Below are 27,271 nucleotides of genomic sequence, written 5' to 3' on the forward strand. Positions count from 1 at the left end.
GGGGTGAGAGGGGGGGTGAGAGGGGGGGTGAGAGAGGGGGTGAGAGAGGGGGAGAGGGAGAGGGAGAGAGAGGGGGTGAGAGAGGGTGGAGAGAGAGGGGGGAGTGAGAGAGGGGGTGAGAGAGGGGGTGAGAGAGGGGGCGAGAGAGGGGGTGAGAGAGGGGGTGAGAGAGGGGGTGAGAGAGGGGTGAGAGAGGGGGTGAGAGAGGGGGTGAGAGAGGGGGAGTGGTAAAGAGAGGGGGTGGTAAAAGAGAGGGGGTGGTTAAAGAGAGGAGGGTGGTAAAGAGAGAGGGTGGTAAAAGAGAGAGGGGAAGGGGAGAGAGGGGGAAGAGGGAGAGAGGGGAAGAGGGATAGAGAGAGGGGGAAGGGAGAGGGGGAAGAGGGAGAGAGGGGGAAAGAGAGAAACGGGGGAAAGAGAGAGAGAGAGAGAGGGGGGGCAAAGAGCAATAGGATAGACAGGAGAAAGAGAGGGGGGGAAAAGGGAGCAAGGCGGAAGAGCAAGGCTCAGCCTCCTCACTTTCAAAAACGCTCCGCGGTCCCTGGTTCAGACGGAGAACACTGCCAGATGTGAGCGGGGTACTGAGGCCAGTTGTCCGTGATGTCTGGATCCCAATGCTCAGCGCTTTATGTTTCGGAGTTGGCTAATGTTATTGATTTGTAATTAGCCTGATGTGTAATTAGTTGACAAAACCTTAATTTATTAATCCAGAATATCCAGGGGGATGGGATAAGTGTAATATTAAAATGACATGCAAGGTGTCAGGCTGTCTGTCACAACATACCCATTATTTATTTCAGTTGGGAAGACAGCACTATTGTCTTTTTCCACTCAATTATTATATTTGTTTACCTCACTGACTATTTCTAAATCCCCCCCCCCCCCCCCCCCCCCCCCAATTCCTTTGACAGGTTGAATAGAAATGTCCCTAATCTCGTTGTTTTATTAATTGAACACGTAGATGAACATCCTCAGAGGAAACTGATTCAGATGCGATATTTAAGAGCTTGTTCAAAGAAGGGGCATATTTTAAAGGAGTGAGAGAGATACTTGCAGGGGAATGTGTGAGGAGATTATTATTTGTCTTTAGTTTTAGATTGAACCAGGACATCTGAAGATTCAAAGTTTAATATAGTAATTGTGCTGATACTGACCCCAACCAACCACGTAATGAATATCATCCATTCCGGAGGTTTTACTTTTATGATGCCATTTAAACTTCACTTGGATTTCAATCACTTCAATGTAAAAGTAATTGGGAATGGGGAGCATTGGAACAAAAATTTGCCTTCTGTCCATATTAACTGTAATGTAATAATGTATGCATGTTGGTAGGTGTAATCAAAACAAAGATCTTTTCATCATTCTTGAGTTATGAATACCACAGAAAATATTATGTACTCTCAAGATCACATTTAATAGAATAATATTGCTTAAATATATAGTTATTGGACTTTGCATTTTGGAAAAGTCCCAGATAAGAGGAAGACAGCAAAATACTGAAAATATTGGGGGTGAAAATGACTTCAGGACAGTTTGTTACGAAAACGAAAGAAATGGTAACAGGATACTTATACAGCTGAGTGAGTATAATTTTATGGATGAGAAATTGTGTTCAACCAATTGATGACTTCTTTGACAAAGTAACCAGCATGTTAGATAACAAGGAAGCAAATGAATGTAGCAAATTTTGTTATCCATAATTTGGTCTGTGAAGTGCCCCACAAAGGATTACTGCATTAGATAAGCACCTGTGGACTTGAACGTAATAGGGGGTCAGGTGTGGGCCAGATATATTGTCAGTGCAAAGGGGCTAGGAGCAAGGCCAAGTGTGCATCCATAGTCAAGGTCTGGAATAGTACTAGGTGTGCAGTCAAACCTGGGACCAGGGGAGTGTTCAGCACTGGGAACCCAAGCAGGTAAGCAGCTATGATCAGGGTAGAATAGGGGGCCAGGTGTAAGGCTGGACTAAGGGACAGGAATGAGATAAGGTATGCAACTGGAGTCAGGACCAGGAGTAGGACCAGGTGTGCAGTCAGACCCAGGTTGGTCAACATTGGCCAAGTGTTTGATTATAACCTGATTTCCATACATTAATACACTAAGATCATTCATGTGCTGCACCTGTTGATCAGAGCCTGACTCTACTGTGGAATTTAATTAGGAATGTAATTTAGTCTAACCTTATTTATACTAATCTAATTTAAAGCATATATATTGCATTCAAGTGTGTTAAAAGACTCGATACAGTATGCACCATATTGCACAATTTAAAGCTGAAAATGTTCCTTACCAATGGGAGGGTGAACACCCTCCTCCAACACCTCCCCCCCCCCCCCCCCCCCCCCCCCCCCCCCCCCCCCCCCCTTTGGCGCAACCAGAATTTTTTAAAAGTACAATATCTGTGGGATCCAAAAGAGCAAAGAATATATTTGCTCTTTTTATCTGGAATATAGTTTGCTACTAAAAATTATTTCAAACCGTTCAAAATAAGAAACCAAATCTTCTTTTAAACCTTCAGATTGCACCAACCAAATTTTGTTACCCTAGTTTCCCCCCATCCTTAAATTTTAATTGCCAAAACAAAATCTTGCTGATTAGTCACACACTGCAAAACAACATTTAGATGCATGCCATATCCAGTTTATGTACCAAGAGAAAGCACGGTGTTTATCTGTGTGTAGCCATCTTCGATTTCCTTACTGATCCCCCCTACTGGTTTACTGCCAGTACTACAGCACCCCAAGACAAACAAACCCACAAATCATATACGAGAAGCAGTACCTCTAGTGTTCAAGAAGGAACTGCAGATGCTGGAAAATCGAAGGTACACAAAAATGCTGGAGAAACTCAGCGGGTGCAGCAGCATCTATGGAGCGAAGGAAATAAGCAACGTTTTGGGCCGAAACCCTTCTTCAGACTGGGGTCTGTCAGTCTGAAGGAGGGTTTCGGCCCGAAACGTTGCTTATTTCCTTCGCTCCATAGATGCTGCTGCACCTGCTGAGTTTCTCCAGCATTTTTGTGTACCAAGCAGTACCTCTAGCCAGGCGGCCCAGTATAGTTACAAAACTGCTAATACTCCATCCAACAATGTAGAAAAAATGACGAATTGATAGAGTAACTCAGTGGGTCAGGTAGGGTCTCTAGCCAACATTATTAGAACACCAATCCATGTGAAGGGAATGAAGATTGCCACCTGACACACTGAGTTACTCCAGAACTCTGTCTTTTTCTGTAAACTAGCATCCGCAGTTCCTGGTGACATCAATGTAGAATATTGCCCAAGCATGTCATATTTACAAAAAGTAGAACACATCCAATTCAACTAATTAGCACAGCAGTAGAGTTGCTGCCTTACAATGCCAGTAGACACGGATTCGATCCTGACCACAGGTGCTGTCTGTATGGAGTTTATACGTTCTCCCCGTGACTGTGTGGGTTTTCTCTGAGATCTTCAGTTTCCTCCCAAATTCTAAAGACGTACAGGTTTGTAGGTTAATTGGCTTGGTACAAGTGTAAATTGACCCTAGTGTGTGTGAGATAGTATTAATGCGCGGGGATCGCTGGTCGGTGCGGACTTGTTGGGCTGAAGGGCCTGTTTCTCTAAACTAAACTACAATGAAGCAGCATTTACTCATCAAAATCTGGCATAGGCTCAAGTAAACTGCCCATAGTGCAAATGCTGTACAAAGTGAACTCTTGATATGCAAAAGCATTTCCATTTCTACAAGGTCCAAGTCAGTAGTGAGGGAATTCTCATCCATTTTCTGGATTTATGCTGCTCCAACAAACCTCAAGAACCTCAGCACACTGAAATGTGTAGGAAGGAACTGCAGATGCTGGTTTAAACCGAAGATAGACACAGAAACCTGGAGTAACTCAGCGGGTCAGACACCATTTCTGGAGAAAAAGAAGAGGTGACGTTTCTGGTCGAGACTCTTCTTCAGACTCGACCCGAAACGTCACCTCTTCCTTTTCTCCAGTGACGCTGTCTGACCCGCTGAGCTACTCAGTTTTCTGTATCTAACAGCACAACCCTGGACAAAGCAGCCTGCTTGATTGGCACCCATCGAACACTCCAAATCTTCATTCCCTTCACCACCAACTCACAGTGGCTGGGTAGTGCTTCTTCTATAAAATACACCAGTTATTCACCCAAAGTAATCTGCTAATGCCTCTCAAATCTGCAACCTCTACGAATGCAGAGAACAAGGGCAGTCGTTGCAATGGGAATACCACCACCAGCTGCAAAATCCCCTCCAAGCAGTTTGACTTGGAAATGAGTCACTGTTCCTTCATTCTAACTACATCAAAACAATAGTCAAGAATGTTTTGTTGTCATATGCACCGGGAATGGAACAATGAAACTCTCCCTTGCTGTAGCTTTACCGGCACATTAACGCAACAAGACAGCAAATAGTATATAATAATCAACAATACACTAAATTATCAGTAATGCAAGGAAACCTGACCCAAATAGTGCAAACAAAAGAATGATGCAACCTAAACAAAGTCTACAGTAGACTGTTGTTGAGATAGGGTTGTGGTTGGGGTTGTGCAGTGTGGTTCAAGAGCCTGATGGTTGATGAGAGGAAACTACTCTTGAATTTGTAGGTCATGGTTCTCAGGTCATGGTTCCTGAAGGTGGCAGCGAGATGAGAGCATGGCCCGTATGCTGTGGGTTTTGATGATATTAGCTGCCTAACTGAGCTGCAACAGTCCTTGCGATGTGGGTATACCCACAATGTGGTTAGGCAAAGAATTACAGCATTTTGACCCAGCAAAGGCAGAGAGTAAGATAGAGCTCTTAAAGATAGTGGAGTCAAGAGAAATGGCGAGAAGGCAGGAACGGGGTACTGATTGTGAATGATCAGCCGTGATCATATTGAATAGCGGTGCTGGCTCGAAGGGCCGTATGGCCTACTCCTGCACCGATTGCAATAAATGCTGGAATTGCCAATCATGCGCAGATCCCAAGAATTGAATAAATAAAACGATGCACCATTGTTATAGAAGAAAATACAACAGTCATCCTGCATATAGTAATAAATATCCAGATAGATATTGGTAAACTTGGTTGACTAAATGACAAGAAGAACTGTTTTTGTCTTTGACAAGTAGTAGTTTGGGCATCTTTAAACAGCACTAAAAAGGTCCAGATGATACCTCATCTGAAACATAATCTAATGCCAAGGCCTTGGACACAATGAAACAGGTATGCACATTAAAAAAATTAAAAATCTCCTGCAAGCTTTGATGGAAAGGCATCTGGTCATATGATTGCAGTAGACCCTATCAGGTTTATCCCTTAAAACAAGATGGGGATGTACAATTAAGGTATGAATATTACCAGGATATCAGGGATAAAACATAGATTATTTGAAAGAGTGCCATGGTATATTTTATATCCACGTGAAACCAGATAGATTGTATCTTTCATCTCTGATGTCATAAGGCAGGACCTAAAATGGTGCTATAAGCCTTGTATTGCGACGTGACAGTTTAAACATTGTCCAAAAATAACCCTATTACCAGCACTTATTATTTAAATCGTTAAATCCTTTTTTTTTTTTTTTAATACAAGTTTGTACAAATTACTTCTTTTAAAATATCCGAGAGTAGATAAAAACAGCAGTCTGTATTGTAAATGATAGATTATTTCATATTTTTTTCCTTCCATTTGCAAGAGAGAACTGCATAAAATACATCTGAGTCCCCAGAAGGTAACGGGAGCTAAACATTATGAATACTTTACAGACATACCTGCAGTGATGCCGACGTAACAACCATGTAAATTGACTGTGACAATCCAGACAATAATTAACCTCCCTGTCGCCAATCCATCGAGCTTCGGTGCGGAGCTTCTGTTCAAATTCCAATGCATCAGATTTCTGCCACAGAGCATCCTTATCTCTGAAATAATTAAAAACAAATAAATAGTGGAAAAATTATGAAGGAAATATGGGTATTGGCAATATGGACAGAGCATTCTCTTGAAATTGTACCAATGTATAAATTGTCCATTACTTGCATTATTATTACATGCATTACTAAGTGATGTAAAGTGTCAAATGAGAAACCATTCGGGATCATAATTTGGATATCACAAATATAGAATAGAAGCATAGTACGTATAGTCAGGTAATTCAGTGATCTGGATGAAAGATGATGAGATGCATATTTAAATCTCACCTTCGCAGCTGGGCAATTTAAATTCAGTTATTTAAATGGCTAGTATAAATACTGGCCTTCACAAAACGTTTGGTTTATACAGACCACAAAATTATGAAACATTTTAAAAGATCAAATAGAGTTTGGATGAGCAAAACTAGTGATCAGCAATATCAGATAGAAACAAATAAATCCAAAAAACCAATACAGAAGAAACTTTGTTACACCAAGAGGTGAGGATTTTGACTCATCACCACGGGTGTATTTAGCAGGAAAGACACAAAATGCTGGAGTAACGGCGGGTCAGGCAGCATCTCCGGAAAACATGGGTAGGTGACATTTCGGATCAGGACCCGTCTTCAAAACGTCACCTATCCATGTTCTCCAGAGGTGCTGACTGATCTGCTGAGTTACTCCAGCATTGCGTATCTTTCTTTGGTATAAACCAGCAACTGCAGTTCCTTGTTATTGTATTTAGGGGAACGCTGGACAAGCAACGAGGGAGATGAAGCATCGGGCTATGCTGTTACATATACACAAGCAAAAACTGGAGTAGAAGGATCAAGTGGAAGATAAATGGACTGGTTTTGTCAAATGGCCTGTTCTGTGGTGTTTATGAAATGTAATCCAATCCAAGACCAAGTACTGAAACATGTAATGGGTCCCTTTGTAATGGGAAATTTGTAATGCTCAAAGTAGAAAGTTCTGCCAGCTAGATGGGACGTAACCTAGGGAGGAGTGGAAATTGTCTCGGCTGTGGCCAGAATCTTCGACTACATCGTAGTTCTAGAAGCAATCTCAGCAGATTGCACTAATCTTCAAAAAAGCAGGATAAACTCAACAGTTATTAGTCAGCCTTGTGCCAGAAAAATTCTGAGACAACATTTACTTGACATTGGAAATTAAAGTATATTAACAAATATCAAGCAGATCAAATTTGATATAATCAAAAACTGGAGTCGAAGTCGAAGGATAATGTAGAAGATAAATGCTGGCATGGACCGGTTGTGCCAAAAGGCCTGTTCTGTGCATATCTAAATTGAGGTATTTGAAGAAGTAAGCAAGAGAGTGTTGCTGTAGGAAATAAAATTTGGTAAGTATTTTCAGCAGTCCTTTCATAGAACAGAACAATGCAGCACAGGAACAGGTCCTTTGGTCCACAATGTTTATGCCAAACATGATGCCAAGATCAACTCTTACCTGCCTTCACATAATCCACCACCCGACACTTACAGTTGAGTGAACTCACGTGATATATTTTACTTAGTGACATGAAAGCCCTGGACTGCATGACAACTCTGTCCTTCGCCGTCAGAGTGCATGTGCGATGATGCTGATAATCCCAGGCTTGTCTCAGCTGCTTAGTCCTGGTCTTCGAAGGAGGAGGCATGACGATCTCAGGCTTTTCCCTGCAGTTCACCCTTGGCCCTAGAGAAGGTGTTGATACCTGAGGGTTTCTTCCTGGTGTCTCAGCTTTGGGCTATAAGAGACAACGCTGGTGGTCTCTGGTTTATCGCGGCGACCAGTCTTTACCTCAATGTGTGTGCACAAGTAGTCCTTCGTTGTCTGTGGACAGGAAGAGATTCTGGCATCTCAGGCTTGCCCCAGCTGCTCATTCGTAGTCTCAGGTAGAGGCATTGGCTGTTTAAGGCTTCATTCCCAGCAGTCCAGTCTAGACCACACAGTGGCGCAAGTGGTCTCGCGTTTGACCCAGTGGCTCAGTCTTCATCAAATCTGTGACAGGAGAACAAAGCTAGCAAGGAGGTGCCCCCACTTTGTCTCCCTTTCTCGCTCTCTTCTTTTTTCCTCCTTCTCTCCTGCTTCTCTCATCCTCTACCTTCTCCCCTCTGGCTAGAATTCCTCAGTTTTATAAGGAGAAGTACAAGTGACAAACTAATATCAACTAATTGGACCCAGCTGTTACCAATGATGCTGAAGATTGGCCTCTCCTGGACTGTCAGACAGATAATAGCCTGACAGGCTTTCTGTCAGATAGCATATGCCTTCCTTATCATCTTCCCTCTTTGATATCATGCCAGGTGAAAAATGTTTGCAAGATCTAAGCCCTTGGAAATGGAGAACCAGGACATGCACAAATATGAAATTGGCCAGGAAAAAGCAAGAAATAATGATAAATAGCTGCATTATAATGTATGTGGAGAGAGAGAATACATTATAATCTTTCCTGCCATCAGAATTAAGACCACTGCTGCTTTGTTTTTTCATATACCTGGATACAATTTCAAAATTTAAAGCTAACATTGTGCAGTGAGTAATGAAGTAAAATACATGGAAAGATTAAGCAAAGAAAAAAAGCAGGCACATGGAGGACAACATTTAAAGCAGAGATGAATGGCACAGTGGCATAGCGGTAGAGCTACTGCCTTACAGCGCCAGAGACCCGGGTTCAATCCTGACTATGGACGCTTGTCTGTATGGAGCTTGTACGTTCTCCTCATGACCTGCCTGGGTTTTCTCCGAGATCTTCAATTTCCTCCCACACTCCAAAGACAAACAGGTTTGTAGGTTAATTGGCTTGATGTAAATGTAAATACGGAGGTGTTAATGTGCGAGGATTGCTGGTCAGGAAGAACTCGGTAGGCCAAAGGGCCTGTTTCCATACTGTATTTCTAAATTAAACTAAATTATATATTTTTTTTAAGGTAGAGCATGGAGTGGCAATGTAAATTAAATAGTAAAACTTCAAGGGGAATGCGGGAACAAAGAGATTTTGTAGTATACGTAAATAAACATTTCAAAGGTGCCAGACAAGTCAAGAAGACAATAAATATATAAAGCCCTTGGCTTTGTTATTATGGAGGCATAGAATATAAAGGCAATTGAACTAAAATGTTATTGAAGACAAGCTAACCCCTTGGGAAATATTAAAACAAATTCTAGACATCACATACTAAAGAACTAGATTCTTTAAATCTAGCAGGTGCAGAAGAGATCTATTAGAAAGGTATAGGAAGGTATAAAGATCCTGGTTTAAACCAAAGACACAAAAAGCTGGAGTAAATGTGGGTCAGACACTATTAAAGCGGGAGTTATGCCCCTGTCCCACTTAGGAAACCTGAACGGAAACCTCTGGAGACTTTGCGCCCCACCCAAGGTTTCCATGTGGTTCCCGGAGGTTGCAGGTGGTTGCCGGAGGTTGCAGGTAGTGGAAGCAGGTAGGGAGACTGACAATGAAATTCTTACTTGCTGCAGCACAACAGAATATGTGAATATGTAAACATTGTATATAACAGGAAGTTCAATAAATAACAAATATTGTGTAAATAACAAAGAATAATATAGTCTTTTGCTGTTCAGAGCTCATAGTTTATTTATTGTGTTTAATAGCCTGATGGCTGTGGGAAAGAAGCTGTTCCTGAACCTGGACGTTACAGTCTTCAGGCTCCTGTGCCTTCTTCCTGATGGCAGTGGTGAGATAAGTGTGTGGCCAGGATGGTGTGGGTCCTTGATAATTTTTGCTGCCTTTTTGAGGCAGCGACTACGATAGATCCCTTCGACGGTGGGGAGGTTAAAGCCGGTGATGGACTGGGCAGTGGTCACAACTTTTTGTAGTATTTTTCGCTCCTGGACGCTCCAGTTGCCGAACCAGGCCACGATGCAACCAGTCAGAATGCTCTCTACCGTGCACCTGTAGACGTTTAGGAGAATATCCTTCGACATGCCGAATCTCCGTCATTTTCTCAGGAAGTAGAGTCGCTGATGTGCCTTCTTTACAATTGCATCAGTGTGCTGGGTCCAGGAAAGATCTTCTGATATATGCACGCTCAGGTATTTGAAGTTATTGACCCTTTCCACCATATAAACAGGATTGTGGGTCCTTATCCTTCTCCTACTAAAGTCCACAATCAGTTCCTTGGCCTTACTGATGTTGAGAGCAAGGTTGTTGTGCTGGCACCATTTGGTCAGTTGGTCGATCTCACTTCTATACTCGTCCCCATCTGTGATTCGTCCAACAACAGTGGTGTCGTCGGCGAACTTGATGATGGAGTTTGCACTATGCCCGGCTATGCAGTCATGGGTATAGAGTGAGTAAAGCAGGAGGCTGAGCACGCAGCCTTGAGGTACTCCCATACTAATTGGTACTGAGGATGAAGTGATTCCTCCAATTCGAACAGACTGTGGTCTGTGGATGAGGAAGTCGAGGATCCAATTGCAGAGGGATGCGCAGAGGCCCAGTTCTGTGAGCTTGGTAATCAGCTTGGAAGGGATGATGGTATTAAACGGCGAGCTGTAGTCTATAAACAACAGCCTGATGTAGGTGTTTTTGTTGTCCAAGTCGTCCAGTGCAGTGGAGATCCAGTGAAATTGCATCTACCGTTGACCTGTCGTGGCGGTATGCGAACTGTAGTTGGTCGAGGTTCTTGTCGAGGTAGGAGTTGATGTGCACCCTAACCAACCTCTCAAAGCAGGAGGGTGAGACGGATGTTTGGCAACTGTGGCAGGGCTTGAATGCCATCACCTCCTACAAGGCAAAATCAGGCGGCGGCTCAAATGACAGCGAAGCATCACTCCCTGATGACCTCAATGCGTTCTACGCACGGTTCGATAGGGTGAACACTGATGTGCCTTCTCAAGCCCCTATTCGCTCTGAAGATGTTACGGTCATAGTCACAGAGGCCAGCGTCAGAAGATCCTTCAGGGGGATGAACCATCGGAAAGCGCCTGGACGTGATGGTATACCTTTGGAAAACAGTCCAATGATGGTCAATAAATCTGATAGTGGCAAGGGAAGTGCTGGTGGAGAATATGTAATGTAGGGGTGAGACATGGGGCATCACACCTATGTGGTCTCAGAGCGGTTTACTGGATTGGAGAGGGCACTCTTTTACATGGTCTAAAAATAGTGCGACAAAATTAATGGGAGAATGTGGTTTCTTTGCAAGACCTTGCATGTTATAACCACAAAGCACCTGCTTTTAGGTGTGAAAGTTCTACTTATATTCCAGGAGCCTACACTATAATAAAATCTTAAAAGTTGTAAAAACACCAGTGGTATTTAGAGCGGCACAGTGGCACAATGGTAGAGCTTCCGCCTCACAGCGCCAGAGACCTGGGTTCAATTCTGACTACGGGTACTGTCTGCATGGGTTTTCTCCACGTCCTCCGGTTTCCTTCCCACATTCCAAAGACTGTGCCGGTTTGTCGGTTAATTGGCTTCTGTAAATTGCCCCTTGTATGTAGGTTGCGAAGAAGGGAAAACATGGAACTAGTGTATGGGTGATCAATGGTCAGCGTGCAGCCGAAGGGCCTGTTTCCACTCTCTAAATCAAATTAATCATTAATTATTAAGCATCTTATTAAATAGATACTTAACTGATAACTAACTATGTCTTAATAAAAAATCTATTGAGTGTTGCATCATACTTAATAAGTTCAATTAGGCGCTCTTCCAAAATTTCCTTAGTTCGATTCAAGTCATCTACTTCAGCAAGAAGTTTCAATTCATTTCTCTTCATTTCCACTTGATTCTCCTCCTGGTGTTGCTTATACTCTTCTTGCTCCTTTTTTACAACTTCCAGCTCTTGCTGGGTACTGTTGAAAAATAAATATCAATAGTGAATTCTATGAAGTAACATAGAAAATAGGTGCAGGAGGAGGCCATTCGGCCCTTCGAGCCAGCACCGCCATTCATTGTGATCATGGCTGATTGTCCCCAATCAATATCCCGTGCCTGCCTTCTCCCCATATCCTTTGATTCCACTAGCTCCTAGAGCTCTATCTAACTTTCTCTTAGATCCATCCAGTGATTTGGCCTCCACTGCCCTGTGTGGCAGGGAAATCCACAAATTCACAACTCTCTTGGTGAAAAAGTTTTTTCTCACCTCAGTCTTAAATGGTCTCCCCTTTATTCTAAGACTGTGGCCCCTGGTTCTGGACTCACCCAAAATTGGGAACATTTTTCCTGCATCTAGCTTGTCCAGTCTAGTATATGTTTCTATAAGAACCCCCATCATCCTTCTAAACTCCAGTGAATACAAGCCTAGTCTTTTCAATCTTTCCTCATATCCCGCCATCCCAGGGATCAATCTCGTGAACCTAAGCTGCACTGACTCAATCACAAGGATGTCCTTCCTCAAATTAGGAGACCAAAACTGTACACAATACTCCAGATATGGTCTCACCAGAGTCCTATACAACTGCAGAAGAAGTATTCTGTACCTGTACATGCTGTCTGTAAAGAGTTTATACATTCTCCCTGTGACCGTGTGGGCTTTTTCTGGCTGCTCTACTTTCCTCCCACATTTCAAAGACGCACAGGTTTGTAGGTTAATTAGCTTCTGTAAATTGCCCCTAACAGGAAAACTGGTATTACATAGAACTGGTCTACGGGTGAATGACACAAAATGCTGGAGTAACTCAACGGGACCGGCAGTATCTCTGGATAGAAGAAATGGGTGATGTGTCAGGTCAAGACACTTGTTCAAACTGTGAGTCAAGGGAGAGGGAGACACAGAGATATGGAGGGGTAAGGTGTGAAAAAGAAACATCAAAGGGGATAAAGCAAGGAAAATGTAGAATAGATCATTGTTAGCTTGGGAAAGATGACAACGAAGCATACAATGATAACATTTAATGAGCAGTCAGACTGGTTGGAGAGCAATTATGGGGGAGGGATGGAGAAACAGGGAAAGCAAGGGTTCCTTGAAGTTGGAGAAGTCAATACAGCTGGGTAGTAAACTGCCCACGCAAAATAGGAGCCAGAACTGTTTCCACGCTATATCTCTAAATTAACCTAAACTAAAACTAAACATAAATTCTGTGGAACATAGAGCAGGTCAGGAGATGGACACACACGTGTGCAGCTACAGTGCCCTCCATAATGTTTGGGACAAAGACCCATCATTATTTATTTGCCTCTGTACTCCACAATTTGAGATTTGTAATAGAAAAAAAATCACGTGGCTGAAGTGCATATTGTCAGATTTTAATAAAGGCCATTTTTATACATTTTTATTTCACTACGTAGAAATTACAGCAGTGTTTATACATGGTCTCACCATTTCAGGGCACCATAATGTTTGGGACACAGCCATATCATGTAAATGAAAGTAGTCTTGTTTAGTATTTTGTTGCATATCCTTTGCATGCAATGACTGCTTGAAGTCTGCGATTCATGGACATCACCAGTTACTGGGTGTCTTCTCTGGTGATGCTCTGCCAGGCCTGTATTGCAGCCATCTTTAGCTTATGCTTGTTTTGGGGGCTAGTCCCCTTCAGTTTTCTCTTCAGCATATAAAAGGCAGGCTCAATTCGGTTCTGATCAGGCAATTGACTTGGCCACTCAAGAATTGACCATTTTTTAGCTTTGAAAAACTCCTTTGTTGCTTTAGCAGTATGTTTGGGATCATTGTCTTGCTGTAGAATGAACCACCAGCCAATGAGTTTTGAAGCATTTGTTTGAACTTGAGCAGATAGGATGTGTCTACACACTTCAGATGTTGGGGGAGTCCAGAACCAGGGTCCACAGTTTAAGAATAAGGGGTAAGCCATTTAAAACAGAGACAAGGAAACACTTTTTCACACACACAGTTGTGAGTCTATGGAATTCTCTGCCTCGGAGGGCAGTGGAGGCTGGTTCTCTGGATACTTTCAAGAGAGAGCTAGATAGAGCTCTTAAAGATAGCGGAGTCAGGGGATATTGGGAGAAGGCAAGAAACGGGGCACTGATTGGGGATGATCAGCCATGTTCACATTGAATGGCGGTGCTGGCTCGACGGGCCGAATGGCCTACTACTGCACCTACTGTCTATTGTCTAATTCATTATGCTATTCCCATCAACAGTTTTATCATCAATGAAGATAAGTGAGCCAGTACCTTCAGTAGCCACACATGCCCAGGCCATAACACCCCCTTCACAGATGAGGTGGTATGCTTTGGATCTTGGGCAGTTCCTTCTCTCCTCCATACTTTGCTCTTGCCATCACTCTGGTATCAGTTAATCTTCATCTCATATGTCCACAAGATCTTTTTCCAGAACTGTGGTTGCTCTTTTAAGTACTTCTTGGCAAACTGCAACCTGGCCATCCTATTTTTGCAGCTAACCAGTGGTTTGCATCTTACAGTGTAGCCTCTGTATTTCTGTTCATGAAGTCTTCTGTGGACAGTGGCCATTGACAAATCCACACCTGACTCTTGAAGAATATTTCTGATCTGTCAGACAGGGGATTTTTCTTTATTGTAGAGAGAATTCTGCTGTCATCAGCTGCAGAGGTCTTCCTTGGCCTGCCAGTCCCTTTGTAATTAGTAAGCTCACCAGTGCTGTCTTTCTTCTTAATGATGTTCCAAACAGTTGATTTTGGTAAGCCGAAGGTTTGGCTGATGTCTCTATCAGTTTTATTCTTGGTTCTCAGTCTCATAATGGCTTCTTTGACTTTCATTGGCACAACTTCAGTCCTCATGTTGATAGAAGTTTCCAATGGTGATGGAAAGACTAGAGGAAAGACTAGGTGCTGAGAGCTCTCTTATACCTGCATTAAGGAGGCAATTAAACACACCTGAGCAATTACAAACGCCTGTGAAGCCATGTGCCCCAAACATTATGGTGCCCTGAAATGGGGGGACTATGTATAAGCACAGCTGTAAGTTCTTCATGATGAAACCAAAATGTATAAAAATGGCCTTTAATAAAATCTGATAATGTGCACTTTAACCACATGATATTTTTTCTATTACAAATCTAAAATTGTGGAGTAGACGCAAATAAATAAATGATGGGTATTTGTCCCAAGCATTATCGAGGGCATTGTAAAAGTTGAAAATTCCAAAGCCGATTCAACTCAGTCGAAAATGCATCCCTTTGAAACTTACAAGCAAAAAATTAGCCTTCCATTTAGTGTTAAACAGTCATACCTGATGAAGTTTTCTGAAAGGGACTTCAGTTTTTCCTGCTCTTTGTTTCTCAATAATTCCGAATCTACAATTATTTGTGCTTTCTCTTCCAACTGCCCCTTTAATTTATGGCTGAGGTCCTTATAAATAAACATATCATTAAACAATTACAAATGGTAAAGGTGATATGCAATTACATTTTTGACAATATGCTTCTGAGTAACAGTTAGTGCATAGTTGATCCCATTCTTAAAGGTTCACAGAGGACTTACTTGAAGGTTAGCAAGTTGTTTATCCATTGAAGCTATTTGACTTTGACCCTCATTGAGATCCTTTTTCACAGCCTCCAATTCTTCACTGACAGTCTGTCAACAGAAAGCATCATCAATAAAACTTTGTATTAGCTTCATACTACCTCCAAATTAATACAATACATCTTGGTCAATATCAGCACTCAACAGTTAAAAACGCATCCTCAATAAGCAATGAAAATGATGTTAAAACAAGATGAAATTTCTCAATTTTCTAATTTAGAAATAGAATCTATTTCTGGACCAAGAAAATCTCAAGTGAGAGTTCGCTTCTGAGAAAAATATTCCCCAATGTTAGGCTTGATAAATCTACTAAACAGAAAAATGCACAACTCCAAATAGATAAACAGCAAATTCATAGATACTGTAAATCATGGGGCATATACAGTGTTAAAGGGGCATTTTGGTCAGCATGGATGAGTTGGGCAGAAGGGCCTGGTTACCATGCTTTATGACTGTTTCTGAACAGTACAGCACATGAGCAGGCCCTCAGCCCAAGATGTTTGTGCCAAATTAAATTAATCCTTGCAGCCTGCATGTGATCCAACCCCCTGCATATTCATGTGCCAATCTAAAAGTCTCTTTAATAACACCAATACATCTGCTTCCAACACCACGCCTGACGGCACATTTTAGGTACTACAACTCTCAGTGTAAAAAGCTTGCCCCATACTTCTCGTTTAAACCTTTCCTCTCGAAGCTTAAAGTTATGCCATCTAGTATTTGATATTTCCACTGTGGAAGAGGCTCTAACTGTCTACCTAGCTATGCCTTTCACAATTTTATAAACATCTATCAAGTCTCGCCTCTGCTTCCAATGCTCCAGCGAAAACAATCAAGGTTGGTCCAATCACTCCTTAGAGCTAATACCAACTAATACGGACATAATCCTGGTAAATCTCTTCTGCGCTTCTCCAAAGCCTCAGTGCCCATCCTGTAATGGCCATTACACCCAAATGCAGCTTAACAAAAAAACATTTTAAGCTATGGACTTGGACCGTACATTAATGCTGTTAAGTCTTGCCATTCGCTGTATACTTTCCACCTATTTATGATATCCCAAAGTGCCACTTTGCACACTTGCCCAGATTAAACTGGTATGCCTCTACAAACCACATCTGCCATTTCTCAGCCCATATCTGTAACTGATCTATATCCTGCTGTATACTTTGACAACCTTCTTCCCTGTCTGCAACTCCACTGTTTTTTCTGTCATCTGCAAATTTATTAAACCCATCTACATTTACTTCCAAGTCATTCATATACATCAGAAACAGCAGAGGTCCCAGTACTGATCTCTGTAGAACGCCACTGGTCACTGGTCATCTTTCCATCACTATCCTCAGTTTTCAGTGGGTGAGCCAGTTCTGAATCCAAACTACCAAATCACCAGAGATCCCATTCATCTTAATCTGCTGGTTCAGCCTACTGTGCAGGATATTGTTAAATGGACATTAAAGTTCATGAGAATAACATCCACTGCTTGACTGTCATCAGTCAATACCACCTCTAAACATTCAGTCAAGTTTGTAAGACATAACCGACTCCACACAAAGCAATGCTGATAGCCCATGATTAGCCTATTTTCTTTCAAATGTAAACAGATCATATTCCAAAGAATCTGTTCCAATAGGTTCCCTACCATTTCTGTAAGGCTCACTGGCGCATAATTTCCTGGAGTCATAGAGATACACTACTGAACAGGCATATTGGCCCACTGAGTCACATTGGCCATTAAATACTCATTGTCCCCACTAATCCAACCCTAGGCTATTTTGTTCTCTGTGTATTTATCCACTCTCCCATTCATCTATGAATTAGACACTATAAATGAGTTTGGTGGAGAAGTGAGATCGACCAACTGGCCAAATGACAGCACAACAACCTGGCTCTCAATATCAGTAAGACCAAGAAACTGATTGTGGACTTTGGTAGGGGAAAGACGAGGACCCACATCCTATTCACATCAATGGGACGATGGTGGAGAGGGTAAAAAACGTCAAATTCCTGGGAGTGCATATTTCTGAAGATCTTTCCTGGACCCAGCACACCGATTCAATTATAAAGAAGGCACATCAGTGACTCTATTTCCTGAGAAGATTACGGAGATTCGGCATTTCTAAGAGGATACTAAACTTCTACAAGTGCACGGTAGAGAGCATACAGACTGGTTGCATCGTGGCCTGGTTCGGCAACTTGAACGTCCAGGAGCGAAAAAGACAACAAAAAGTTGTGACTTCTTTGCTACAGCCATCAGGCTATTAAACACAACAACGAATAAGCTCTGAGCTCTGAACTGCAAAAGACTATATTATTATTGCACTATATTTGTTATTTATTGAACTTTTTCTTCTCTTTCCCCCGTTATGTACTATGTTTACATATTCACATATTCTGTTGTGCTGCAGCAAGTAAGAATTTCATTGTCCCATCCGGGACATACGACAATAAAACACACTTGACTCTTTACAACTGCGCATGCCCAGGTCATGGGTCATTCGGGATAAACATTCTCGCCAGCTGAGCTACTGTGTGTGCACAGACCTGCGTATTAATTTCAATGAGAATTATAAATAAAGGTATCCGTCAAATATGTCACAGTCGGCCACAGCGCAGGCTGCACAAATCCACAATTGTACCTATTTAAATTATTGACTCAATACAGCACCGACCTTGAAAATGCAAATGGTACGAACCAGTCAATTATCAAATCCCTGGCATTAGCCTGGGTCACAGCCATTCAAATTTGATATTGATTAACACAAATTACAAGTTGTGTGGTCAACCAATTTGAGACAGTCCTTACATTCCTATCTAAACAACCTTCCTGGATTAAAGGAAACAAGGAGATTGTGCTGTGTGGGGGTAGGTTGGAAAGTTCAGATTGGATTCGAACAGGCTGGTCAAACTTTCGAAGTGGGTTGGTTTAAATAAAGTTGCTGTCGCTTTAACCTCTGGGGTTGGTTCCAGTCTGTCAGGGCACACAGTTGGGTGACCGGGCGGTGATAATTATGAGAATTTGCAGCCATTTGAACTGCAGCCAAATAGTGGCTTCACTCAGGAGTGGTTCTGAGCTCCACAGCTGACGGGACCTGTTCTCGCTCACTTGAAGGAGGCGCTGCCCACCCCAGTGAGTGTCAAATGCGGAGCCAACCCATATGAGTGCGAGCATTTTCTCAGTCAGACTTTGTCAACAGTTGGGGTGGGGGATCTGGGAGAGAGAGAGCTGGCGATGCCGCACAGATGGAACAGTTTAATAACGACCCATTAAAATCCGCCCTTCGGCCACTCGGTAACCTGGGCTGATCTGATCTGACAGCCCTCTCGCTAGCTCGCTGCGTGCCCGATCCTAACGCAGAACCTGCTCAAAACCATTGGGCTTTGGGTAACACCTGCCCAAAAAGCCTCTGCTAACAATGCCGAGCCTTTAGAAAGGAGATGAAGAATTTTTTTAGCCAGAGGGTGGTGAAGAAAACCTAGATAGCGTGGATGTGGAGAGGATGTTTCCATTAGCGAGTCTAAGACCAGAGGGCATAGCTGCATAAAATAAGAATATACCTTTAGAAAGGAGATGAGAAGGAATTCCTTTAGCTAGAATGTGGCGAATCTGTGGAATTCCTTGCCACAGACGGCTGTGGATGCCAAGACTTTGAGTATTTTTAAAGCAGACATTGATAGGTTCTTGAGGGTAGACACAAAATGCTGGAGTAACTCAGCGGGTGAGGCAGCATCTCTGGAGAGAAGGAATGGGCGAAGTTTCAGGTCGAGATCCTTCTTCAGACTAATAGTTCTTGATTAGTAAGGGTGTCAAAGTTGTGGGGAAAAGGCAGGAGAATGTGGTTGAGAGGGAAAGATAGGTCAGCCATGAACGAATGGTGGAGCAGACTTGATGAGCTGAATGGCCTAATTCTGTTCCTATGTCTAATCAACATATCCTTTGATAAACAAATAACATTGGATACCCTCCACTTCTGCGAGACCTCGCCAGTGACTAGAGAGGATACTAAATTCTTCATCAAGGGCCCTGCAATCTCCCATCTTGCCTCTTTCAATAACCTGGAATAGATTACATCAGACCCTGGGGATTTATCCACCATTAGTGCCCTTCAAATGACCCAACACCTCCTTCTTGAGCTCAAACTGCTCTAACATATTAGTATATCCTGTGCTGATCTCACTTTCCTCCATGTTCTTCTCCTTGGTGAAAACTAATGCAAAGCCTACCACTGCAATTAACAAACACCGGTTAACAGCAAAAAAAAAATCACCTTTAATTTATCCTGGTAATCCATCACCTCTCCACTCATCTGAAATCTGGTTGCAGCCACCTCTTCCTTTGCAGTCTCTTGAAAACTCTCTGCTTGATGTTGTGTTTTCACTAGCTTTCTCTGCAGCTCTTTTACAGTTTTTGCTAAATCTTCTGATCTCCTCAACTCCTCTTGGAGTTGTTTATTCTCATTCTTGAGTGTAGAAACATTAACATTTAGTTGGTTTTGTTCCAATTTCATCTCCTCAAAAAATGCTGTTTGCTGTTGACAAATATCATTACATTGCTGCTCAATGGCATTTTTTTCTGCACTTAGTGTACAAATCTGAATGCCAAATTCTGCCATTTCAGTGTTTGCCCGATTAAGCAGATCTTTGGTCTCAACATTCTCAGACTTTAATTTTTCATTGTGCTCTTTTTGTTGAGATGATTCTTCTTTAAAAATCACAAGCTGTTTTTCGAGTTCAATGACGTGTTGTGCTAGATTGCCTCTCTCTTTTTTAAGATAATCTCCTTTCTCCTTTAACAGCAACAGTTTCTCAGCATGATCCCTGTTAATTGACTCTATCTGTTCTTTCAGATTATGAACCAGGGTTCTGTATTCCTCTTTGGAACATACTGCAAGATTTAGATTACTGTGTATACTCTCTTTTTCCTCAATGGCATATTTAAGCTTTGACTTTAGTTCTTCAACCTCTTCTTCCAACCTGGACACTTCACTATGCTCGACTTCAAACTGATCTTTAGTAGTAACTATTCCCACATTTATTTTCTCCATTTCCTTCTCATTTAGGTCTCTCGCTGTTGGCTGTGTATTCAATAATTCATTTTTCTCAGCTACTAGATTCTCTGTCAGCCGAGTCTGTTGCTGAAAGTTGTTCTCAATAGTCAACTTTTCTTTTTCTAGGCTTTCCATTTTTGCCTGATATTTTTCAATGCTCTCTAATAACTGCTTTTGCAAATTAACTTCTATCTCAGCTGCAAGAGCAATAGGAGAAGTTTCATTCTGCTGTGACTTTAACACCTCATTCTGCAGGTCTGAAATCACTTCTTCCTTGATGTGCAAATCTCTTTGGAGATGTAGGAAGCAGGCATTCAACTTAATTTCTCCTTGTTTCAGCTCATCAAATTCAGACTGACTTTCTTTCAGTTTTGCCTCTGCTTTTTTAAACTGCTGGAGAGCATTTTGTAGTTTCTCATTCAATTGTTTATTTTCTTCCAGCAGCTTTTTCTCTTTCCCATCCCCTGGAACCATGGCATCAGCTATCTGGTCTTGCAACTGTTTCTCGGATGATTTTAGTCTATCTATCTCAGCTTCAAGGGATAAACAAGTTTTCTCCACTTCTGTCTCTCTTTCAGCATTTCCCCCCACAATATCTTGAAGTTTCTTCTTCTCAATTTCAAGTTTTTGATGCTCAACAATATCTTCTGCTCTACTTTGACCATCAGCTAAAGGTTCTTCTAAATCATGCAATTTTTTTCTTAGATCATTGTTCTCACAGAGAAGCTTATTTCTATCCTCCTGATGATTTTTTGCCGCATTATTCGCAGCAGCCAGCTCGAATTCCTTTGTCATAAGCTGGCTAGAAAGAGTTTTTATTTGTTCATCTAAGACTTTACATTTTATTTGTGTTTCATCTTTCTCATTTTTTAATTCCTGAATGACCTTCTCCATTGATTCAAGTTCAGTTGTATCACTGTTGTGTATACTCTTTATTTCTCTACATTTAATGAGATAAGATTCCAGCTCTTCATCTTTCCTTATAAGCATAATACTCGTTTCCTCTAATTTCAAAGTTGTCTCTTTCAACTTCAACTCAAGCTCATCTATTACTGAGCCTTTTAATTTCAAATCATTTGTTAATGTTACCAGCTGCAGTTGCTGCATACTATTTAACCACTGTATCCCAATTTCTTCTCCCTCAGCATCATTGAATTTGTCAATAGGTTCATGGATTTTCTGTGCCGAATCATAGTGGGTTGCTGTCAGTTGTTTCTTTCCAGTAAAAATATTTTCTACCCTTTGTACCAGCTCTATGTTCTTCTGTTCTGCTGTGATTAGCTTGGTTTGAAGTTCAGAAAAATCAGTATCCGTTATACCTTCTGATGACTTGATCCTTTCTATTTCTTGTGTTAATGACTGCAGCAGTACTGTGTAGTGTTTACTACATGTCTCTAACTCTGTAACGTTTGCCTGAAGCGTCTCACGTTTTTCGACTTCTAACATTTGCAGAGATTTTGCAAGTTTTTCCACATTGCCTTGAGGAAGGTTTTCACACTGCTGACTCAACTCTTCCATCGTCTTTTTTAGCATGAGGTTCTCCTCCATTGTATCAGCTGATAATTTCCTCGTATCTTCTATTGCTTGCTCATGTAACATTATTGCCTTCTGTAATTCTTCCTTATCCAGTTCAATCTGTTGAATCTTTTCTTGCATCTCTTTTTGTTTTACATCAGAATGATCTAGTTCATTGCGTAGCTCATCAAGTGTTTCCAGTTCCTCGGCTGTTAATGAACTGTTTATTTCTAGATTTGTTAGACTTTCAGGGGCCTGTAAAATAATACAAAGCATATATGAATATATAAATAGCTACAATAGCTACAAGAAGGCCATCAGCATTTATAAAGACTCCTCACACCCTTGCAATAGTCTGTTCGAACTTCTACCATCCAGCAGATGTTACAAGGCTTTCTACACCGCACCTCCAGACTTAGGAACAGCTTCATCTCCAGAGCTATAGCTGCTCTGAACCGGCCCTGCTGAGTGTCCCCCCCCCCCCCCCCCCCCCATGAACTGTCTCCCTCGAATGGTCACATCGCACATCGACCCGGCATAGACCTATTTACACTTATACTGCACTATACCCGGGAGGGGGGGGGGGGGAGGAGGGAGAGGAGGAGGGAGGGGGAGAGGAGGGAGGGGGAGAGGAGGAGTGAGGGGGAGAGAGGGGGGAGGGGGAGGGAGGGGGAGGGGGGGGGAGGAGGGGGGGGGGGGCGAGGGGGGGGGGGGGGGGGGGGGGGGGGGGGGGAGGGGGGGGAGGAGGGGGAGGAGGAGGAGGAGGAGGAGGAGGAGGAGGAGGAGGAGGAGGAGGAGGAGGAGGAGGAGGAGGAGGAGGAGGAGGAGGAGGAGGAGGAGGAGGAGGAGGAGGAGGAGGAGGAGGAGGAGGAGGAGGAGGAGGAGGAGGAGGAGGAGGAGGAGGAGGAGGAGGAGGAGGAGGAGGAGGAGGAGGAGGAGGAGGAGGAGGAGGAGGAGGAGGAGGAGGAGGAGGAGGAGGAGGAGGAGGAGGAGGAGGAGGAGGAGGAGGAGGAGGAGGAGGAGGAGGAGGAGGAGGAGGAGGAGGAGGAGGAGGAGGAGGAGGAGGAGGAGGAGGAGGAGGAGGAGGAGGAGGAGGAGGAGGAGGAGGAGGAGGAGGAGGAGGAGGAGGAGGAGGAGGAGGAGGAGGAGGAGGAGGAGGAGGAGGAGGAGGAGGAGGAGGAGGAGGAGGAGGAGGAGGAGGAGGAGGAGGAGGAGAAGAAGAAGATACAAAAGCTCCAACCTTTTATTTTACTCTTCCTACTGCAAGACAAGGTCTATACAGCTAAGGTTGTCCAACAGACTTTCACAACAAGTTTTTAAATAGTCCTGTAGTTATCACTACTTGCCACTTAATTGATACGACCTGTGAAGAGCACAGACATCAATGCATAGTTTTGGTACTCACTTGTGCATAGTTGCTGACCAAACTGCTTATACTGGAGCATCTACTTGGTGGTTTCCAAAGATGAGATGGAGAATAAGACATGCCAAAAGACCGCCTTGGGGAAAAAAAACCCAACAGTTTTATACTTACTAGCTTAAATTACATAAAATAAAAATAATTATCTACTGAACTTGCTGCTTAAAGCAAAACCAGACATCTTAAATACTGCTAAATGTCTATGATGGCATGGAATGCTAAGGCATAAATTTGCAGGCGTTCTCCAGAAACCTTTATCAATGTTCACAGATCAGTATAATTCCCAATTTGCATACGAGCAACACGTACTTAATCTACAGGAACAGGCTTAGATTGTGATTTCCAATACAACCTGCAGGTCTGGTTGAAGGTTAGATGCTTTGATAATGCTCCTGGGAAAGCTACTTCAGTAGCTTATTTATAACAGTTCGAAACTTATCTGCTTTATTTGTAGGTTCAACCCCAACTTCCATCATCAGGTTTCAGTGCATCTTATCAGGCATATTGCCACTAAACTTATTCTAGGTCCCATTAGGTAACCTATCATTCTTGCTTTTAACCTCAAAACTTTACTGAATAAGAGTAAATTTCAAACAAAAGAAAGACACAGCAACTGAGGTCTGATGCTAAATCAAAGTTATTAGACTAAAGGGCCTGTCCCACTTGGCCGTCATTTACGCAACCTGCTAGCATGTGGGTGGCGTGTGGGTAGTGCGGGCCGGGCGCATGGAGTGGCGTGGAGGAGTGTGGATTTCGTCCTGCACTAAATCTTCACGCGCCACCAGCCTGTCGCGTAACTAACGGCCAAAGTGGGACAGGCCCAAGACCCTGGTACGGCGCAACGTCTCACCTCCAACAGCAGCAGAAGCAGGCAAACGATCGCCGAGCTCGGCCTGGGGCTCACAGCCGTTGCGGATCCGGGTCTTCCCCCACTCCTACTCCCAGAGCGGGGCCAAGATGATTGGAGATAGGCACAAAATGCAGGAGTAACTCAGCGGGACCGGCAGCATCTCTGGAGAGAAGGGTGAAGTTTCGGGTCGAGACCCTTCTTCAGACTGAAGAAGAGTCTCGACCCGAAACATCATCCATTCCTTCTCTCCAGAGACGCTGCCTGTCCCGCTGAGCTACTCCTGCATTTTGTGTCTATCTTCAAATGACGTCACGCGCTCCAGACGGCTGTGCGGACGCAAGATGACGCGCGTGACAGTCACACGTCAGTCACTACCGGCCTGTCGCATAAATGACGGCCAAGTAGGATAGGCCCTTAACTTGGAGTGGGACCAAATAATTGAAATGTTCCCATGCTAAAGAAATGAGGACTCTGAATTATATACTGAATATTATACAAGATCATGAGAGGAATAGATCGGACAGACACATCTCTTGCCCAGAGTAGGGGAATCAAGAACCAGAGGACATATGTTTAAGGTGAGGGGGGAATGGATTAATAGGAACATAAGGGATAACTTTTTGACACAAAGCGTAATGGGTATATGGAATGAGCTGCTGGAGGAGGTAATTGAGGCAGGTAGTTTAAGAAACATTTAGACAGCACAGGAATGGGCCCTTCAGTCCACAATATGTTGTGTCGCACATGATGCCCAGCTGAACTGATCTCATCTTCCTGTACATGATCCATATCGCTCTATTGCATAATACTGATCCAATCCAATCGCCGATCCAATAGCCTCTTAAATGCCACTATCATATCTGGCTCCACCACCACCACTGGCAATGCATTCCAAGCCCCCATCACCCTCTACGTAAAAAACTGCCCCGTACATCTCCATTGAACTTTCCCCCTCTCACCTTATGCACTCTAGTGTTGGGCACTTCCACCTGGGAAAAAGGTTCTGAATGTCTACCCTATCTATGCCTCTCATAATTTTAGTATATACTAGATGAAGTGGGACCCGCTGGGTCCCAGCATCACACGGGAGGGCTGGTCCCCCAACGCAATATTCCACCTCTTCACCAATTCCAATATTGGTGGCCAGTGGGGGGGGGGGGGGGCTTTCCGGAGCTTTAGCACTTTCAAAACCAAAGGCAAGGCAGCTCGCTTTAGCACTTTCAAAACCAAAGGCAAGGCAGCTCGCTTTAGCACTTTCAAAACCAAATCCAAGGCAGACTCGCCATCGTAGAGTCTGTTCTCACGTTCTCCATCATGGTCTGGTTTGGCTCAGCCACCAAGCACGACACCTGGAGGCTGCAGCGAATCGTCCGATCAGCAACCTTCCCTCCATTGATGAACTGTACACTGCAAGAACCAGGAAGTGAGCGGGCAAGATCATCTCTGACCACTCTCACCCTAGCCACAAACTCTTTGAATCACTTCCCTCTTGAAGGCGACTCCGGACTGTCAAAGCTATACATAAAAACCGTTTTTATCCACGAGTAGTTGCTCTACTCAACAGCCAAAAATCATAGCCTCCCTTTGATCTGGTATTTTGTTGGTTCACATGCTTGATCAATGGTGTTTTATCATTAATGTTTTATTATTATTAATGTTTAGTGTTTTCTGAGTCATTTGTAACTGTCACTGTATGTCATGTTGTTACTTGTGGGCAGAGCACCAAGGCAAATTCCTTGTATGTGAATACTTGGCCAATAAACTTACTTACTTACTTTAGCACTATTAAAACCAAAGACAAGGCAACTCACTTTAGCACTTTCAAAACCAAAGGCAACACAGCTTACTTTCAAAACCAAAGGCAACGCAGCTTGCTTTAGCACTATCAAAACCAAAGGCAACGCAGCTTGCTTTAGCACTTTCAAAACCAAAGGCAACGCAGCTTGTTTTAGCACTTTCAAAACCAAAGGCAACGCAACTTACTTTAGGACTTTCAAAACCAAAGGCAAAACAGCTTGCTTTAGCATTTTCAAAACCAAAGGCAACACAGCTTTAGCACTTTTGCATTTTCAAACTACATTTTCAAACCAGATTAAGGGCACTGACAGGTCAGTAAAACCACTCAGTTTAGTAGACATGTGTTCAGTGTTATTCATAGCTCAGACTGAGAATTGCGACCTCTCGCTCCCCCATCTTGCAGAGAACTGAGGCACCTCCACACTTCCGGATTTTATAGTCCCTCCGGAAGGGGCGTGGCCTTCAGGAGAGAGAATCTCACAACAGGAGAGAGAATCTCAACAAACACAGCTTTAGCATTTCCAAACCAAAGGCAACACAGCTTTAGCATTTCCAAACCAAAGGCAACACAGCTTTAGCATTTCCAAACCAAAGGCAACACAGCTTTAGCATTTCCAAACCAAAGGCAACACAGCTTTAGCATTTCCAAACTATATTTTCAAACCACATTAAGGGCACTGACAGGTCAGAAAAAAACACTCAGTTTAGTAGACATATGTTCAGTGTTATTCACAGCTCAGACTGAGAGACATGACCCTCTCACTTCCCCAACTTGCAGAGACTGACTGAGGCACTCAACACTTCCGGGTTTTATAGTCCCTCCGGAAGGGGCGTGGCCTTCAGGAGAGAGAATCTCAACGTTTTTGGTTTTTTTTTATTTTTATTGTATTAGAAGTACAATAATGTGGTACCTTGTAGATACCTAATATATATTGGCATGTTACATTTTATGTACAACTTCTTAATTTTTTTTTTAGCAGTAAAAGAAAAGAAAGAGAATAGTAGAAAAATAGAGAAGTGCGTGATACCGAATAGTGAGAAGGAAAGAAGAAAAGAGAGAAAATAGAGAGAGAAGAGATAGAAAACAGGAGATTGAAGGAGAAATAGCTATTTATTATTCTTGACCACCCTTTACCCGATCCTGAAAGTTAATTTCTACAGTTATGTTGCACCATATGCTTGTAAGAAGTCGATAAATGGAGACCAAATCATTAAGAATTGGTCTGCTTTGTCTGTTAAGAGGAGTCGCATTTCTTCAAGATGTGAGGTTTCCGACATGTTTGAAATCCACATTTTCAACGTTGGTATGGA

The 27,271-nt window shown here is 42.9% G+C and overlaps 1 protein-coding gene across 1 annotated transcript in view; it reads right to left on the reverse strand.

The window, feature by feature from the left end:
- fyco1 (FYVE and coiled-coil domain autophagy adaptor 1) overlaps positions 1–27,271 on the reverse strand; it is a 201,563-nt gene that overhangs the window by 128,007 nt on the left and 46,285 nt on the right. Inside the window, exons 7-12 of the mRNA XM_033049213.1 lie at positions 23,299–23,392; positions 19,599–22,148; positions 15,292–15,384; positions 15,041–15,159; positions 11,554–11,721; positions 5,761–5,910 (exon numbers count right to left, since the gene is read on the reverse strand). Coding sequence (XP_032905104.1) covers positions 5,761–5,910; positions 11,554–11,721; positions 15,041–15,159; positions 15,292–15,384; positions 19,599–22,148; positions 23,299–23,392 — 3,174 coding nt within the window. The remainder of the gene's footprint in view (positions 1–5,760; positions 5,911–11,553; positions 11,722–15,040; positions 15,160–15,291; positions 15,385–19,598; positions 22,149–23,298; positions 23,393–27,271) is intronic.

Source organism: Amblyraja radiata, chromosome 2 (assembly GCF_010909765.2).
Source record: "Amblyraja radiata isolate CabotCenter1 chromosome 2, sAmbRad1.1.pri, whole genome shotgun sequence".
In the NCBI taxonomy this organism is placed as follows: domain Eukaryota; kingdom Metazoa; phylum Chordata; class Chondrichthyes; order Rajiformes; family Rajidae; genus Amblyraja; species Amblyraja radiata.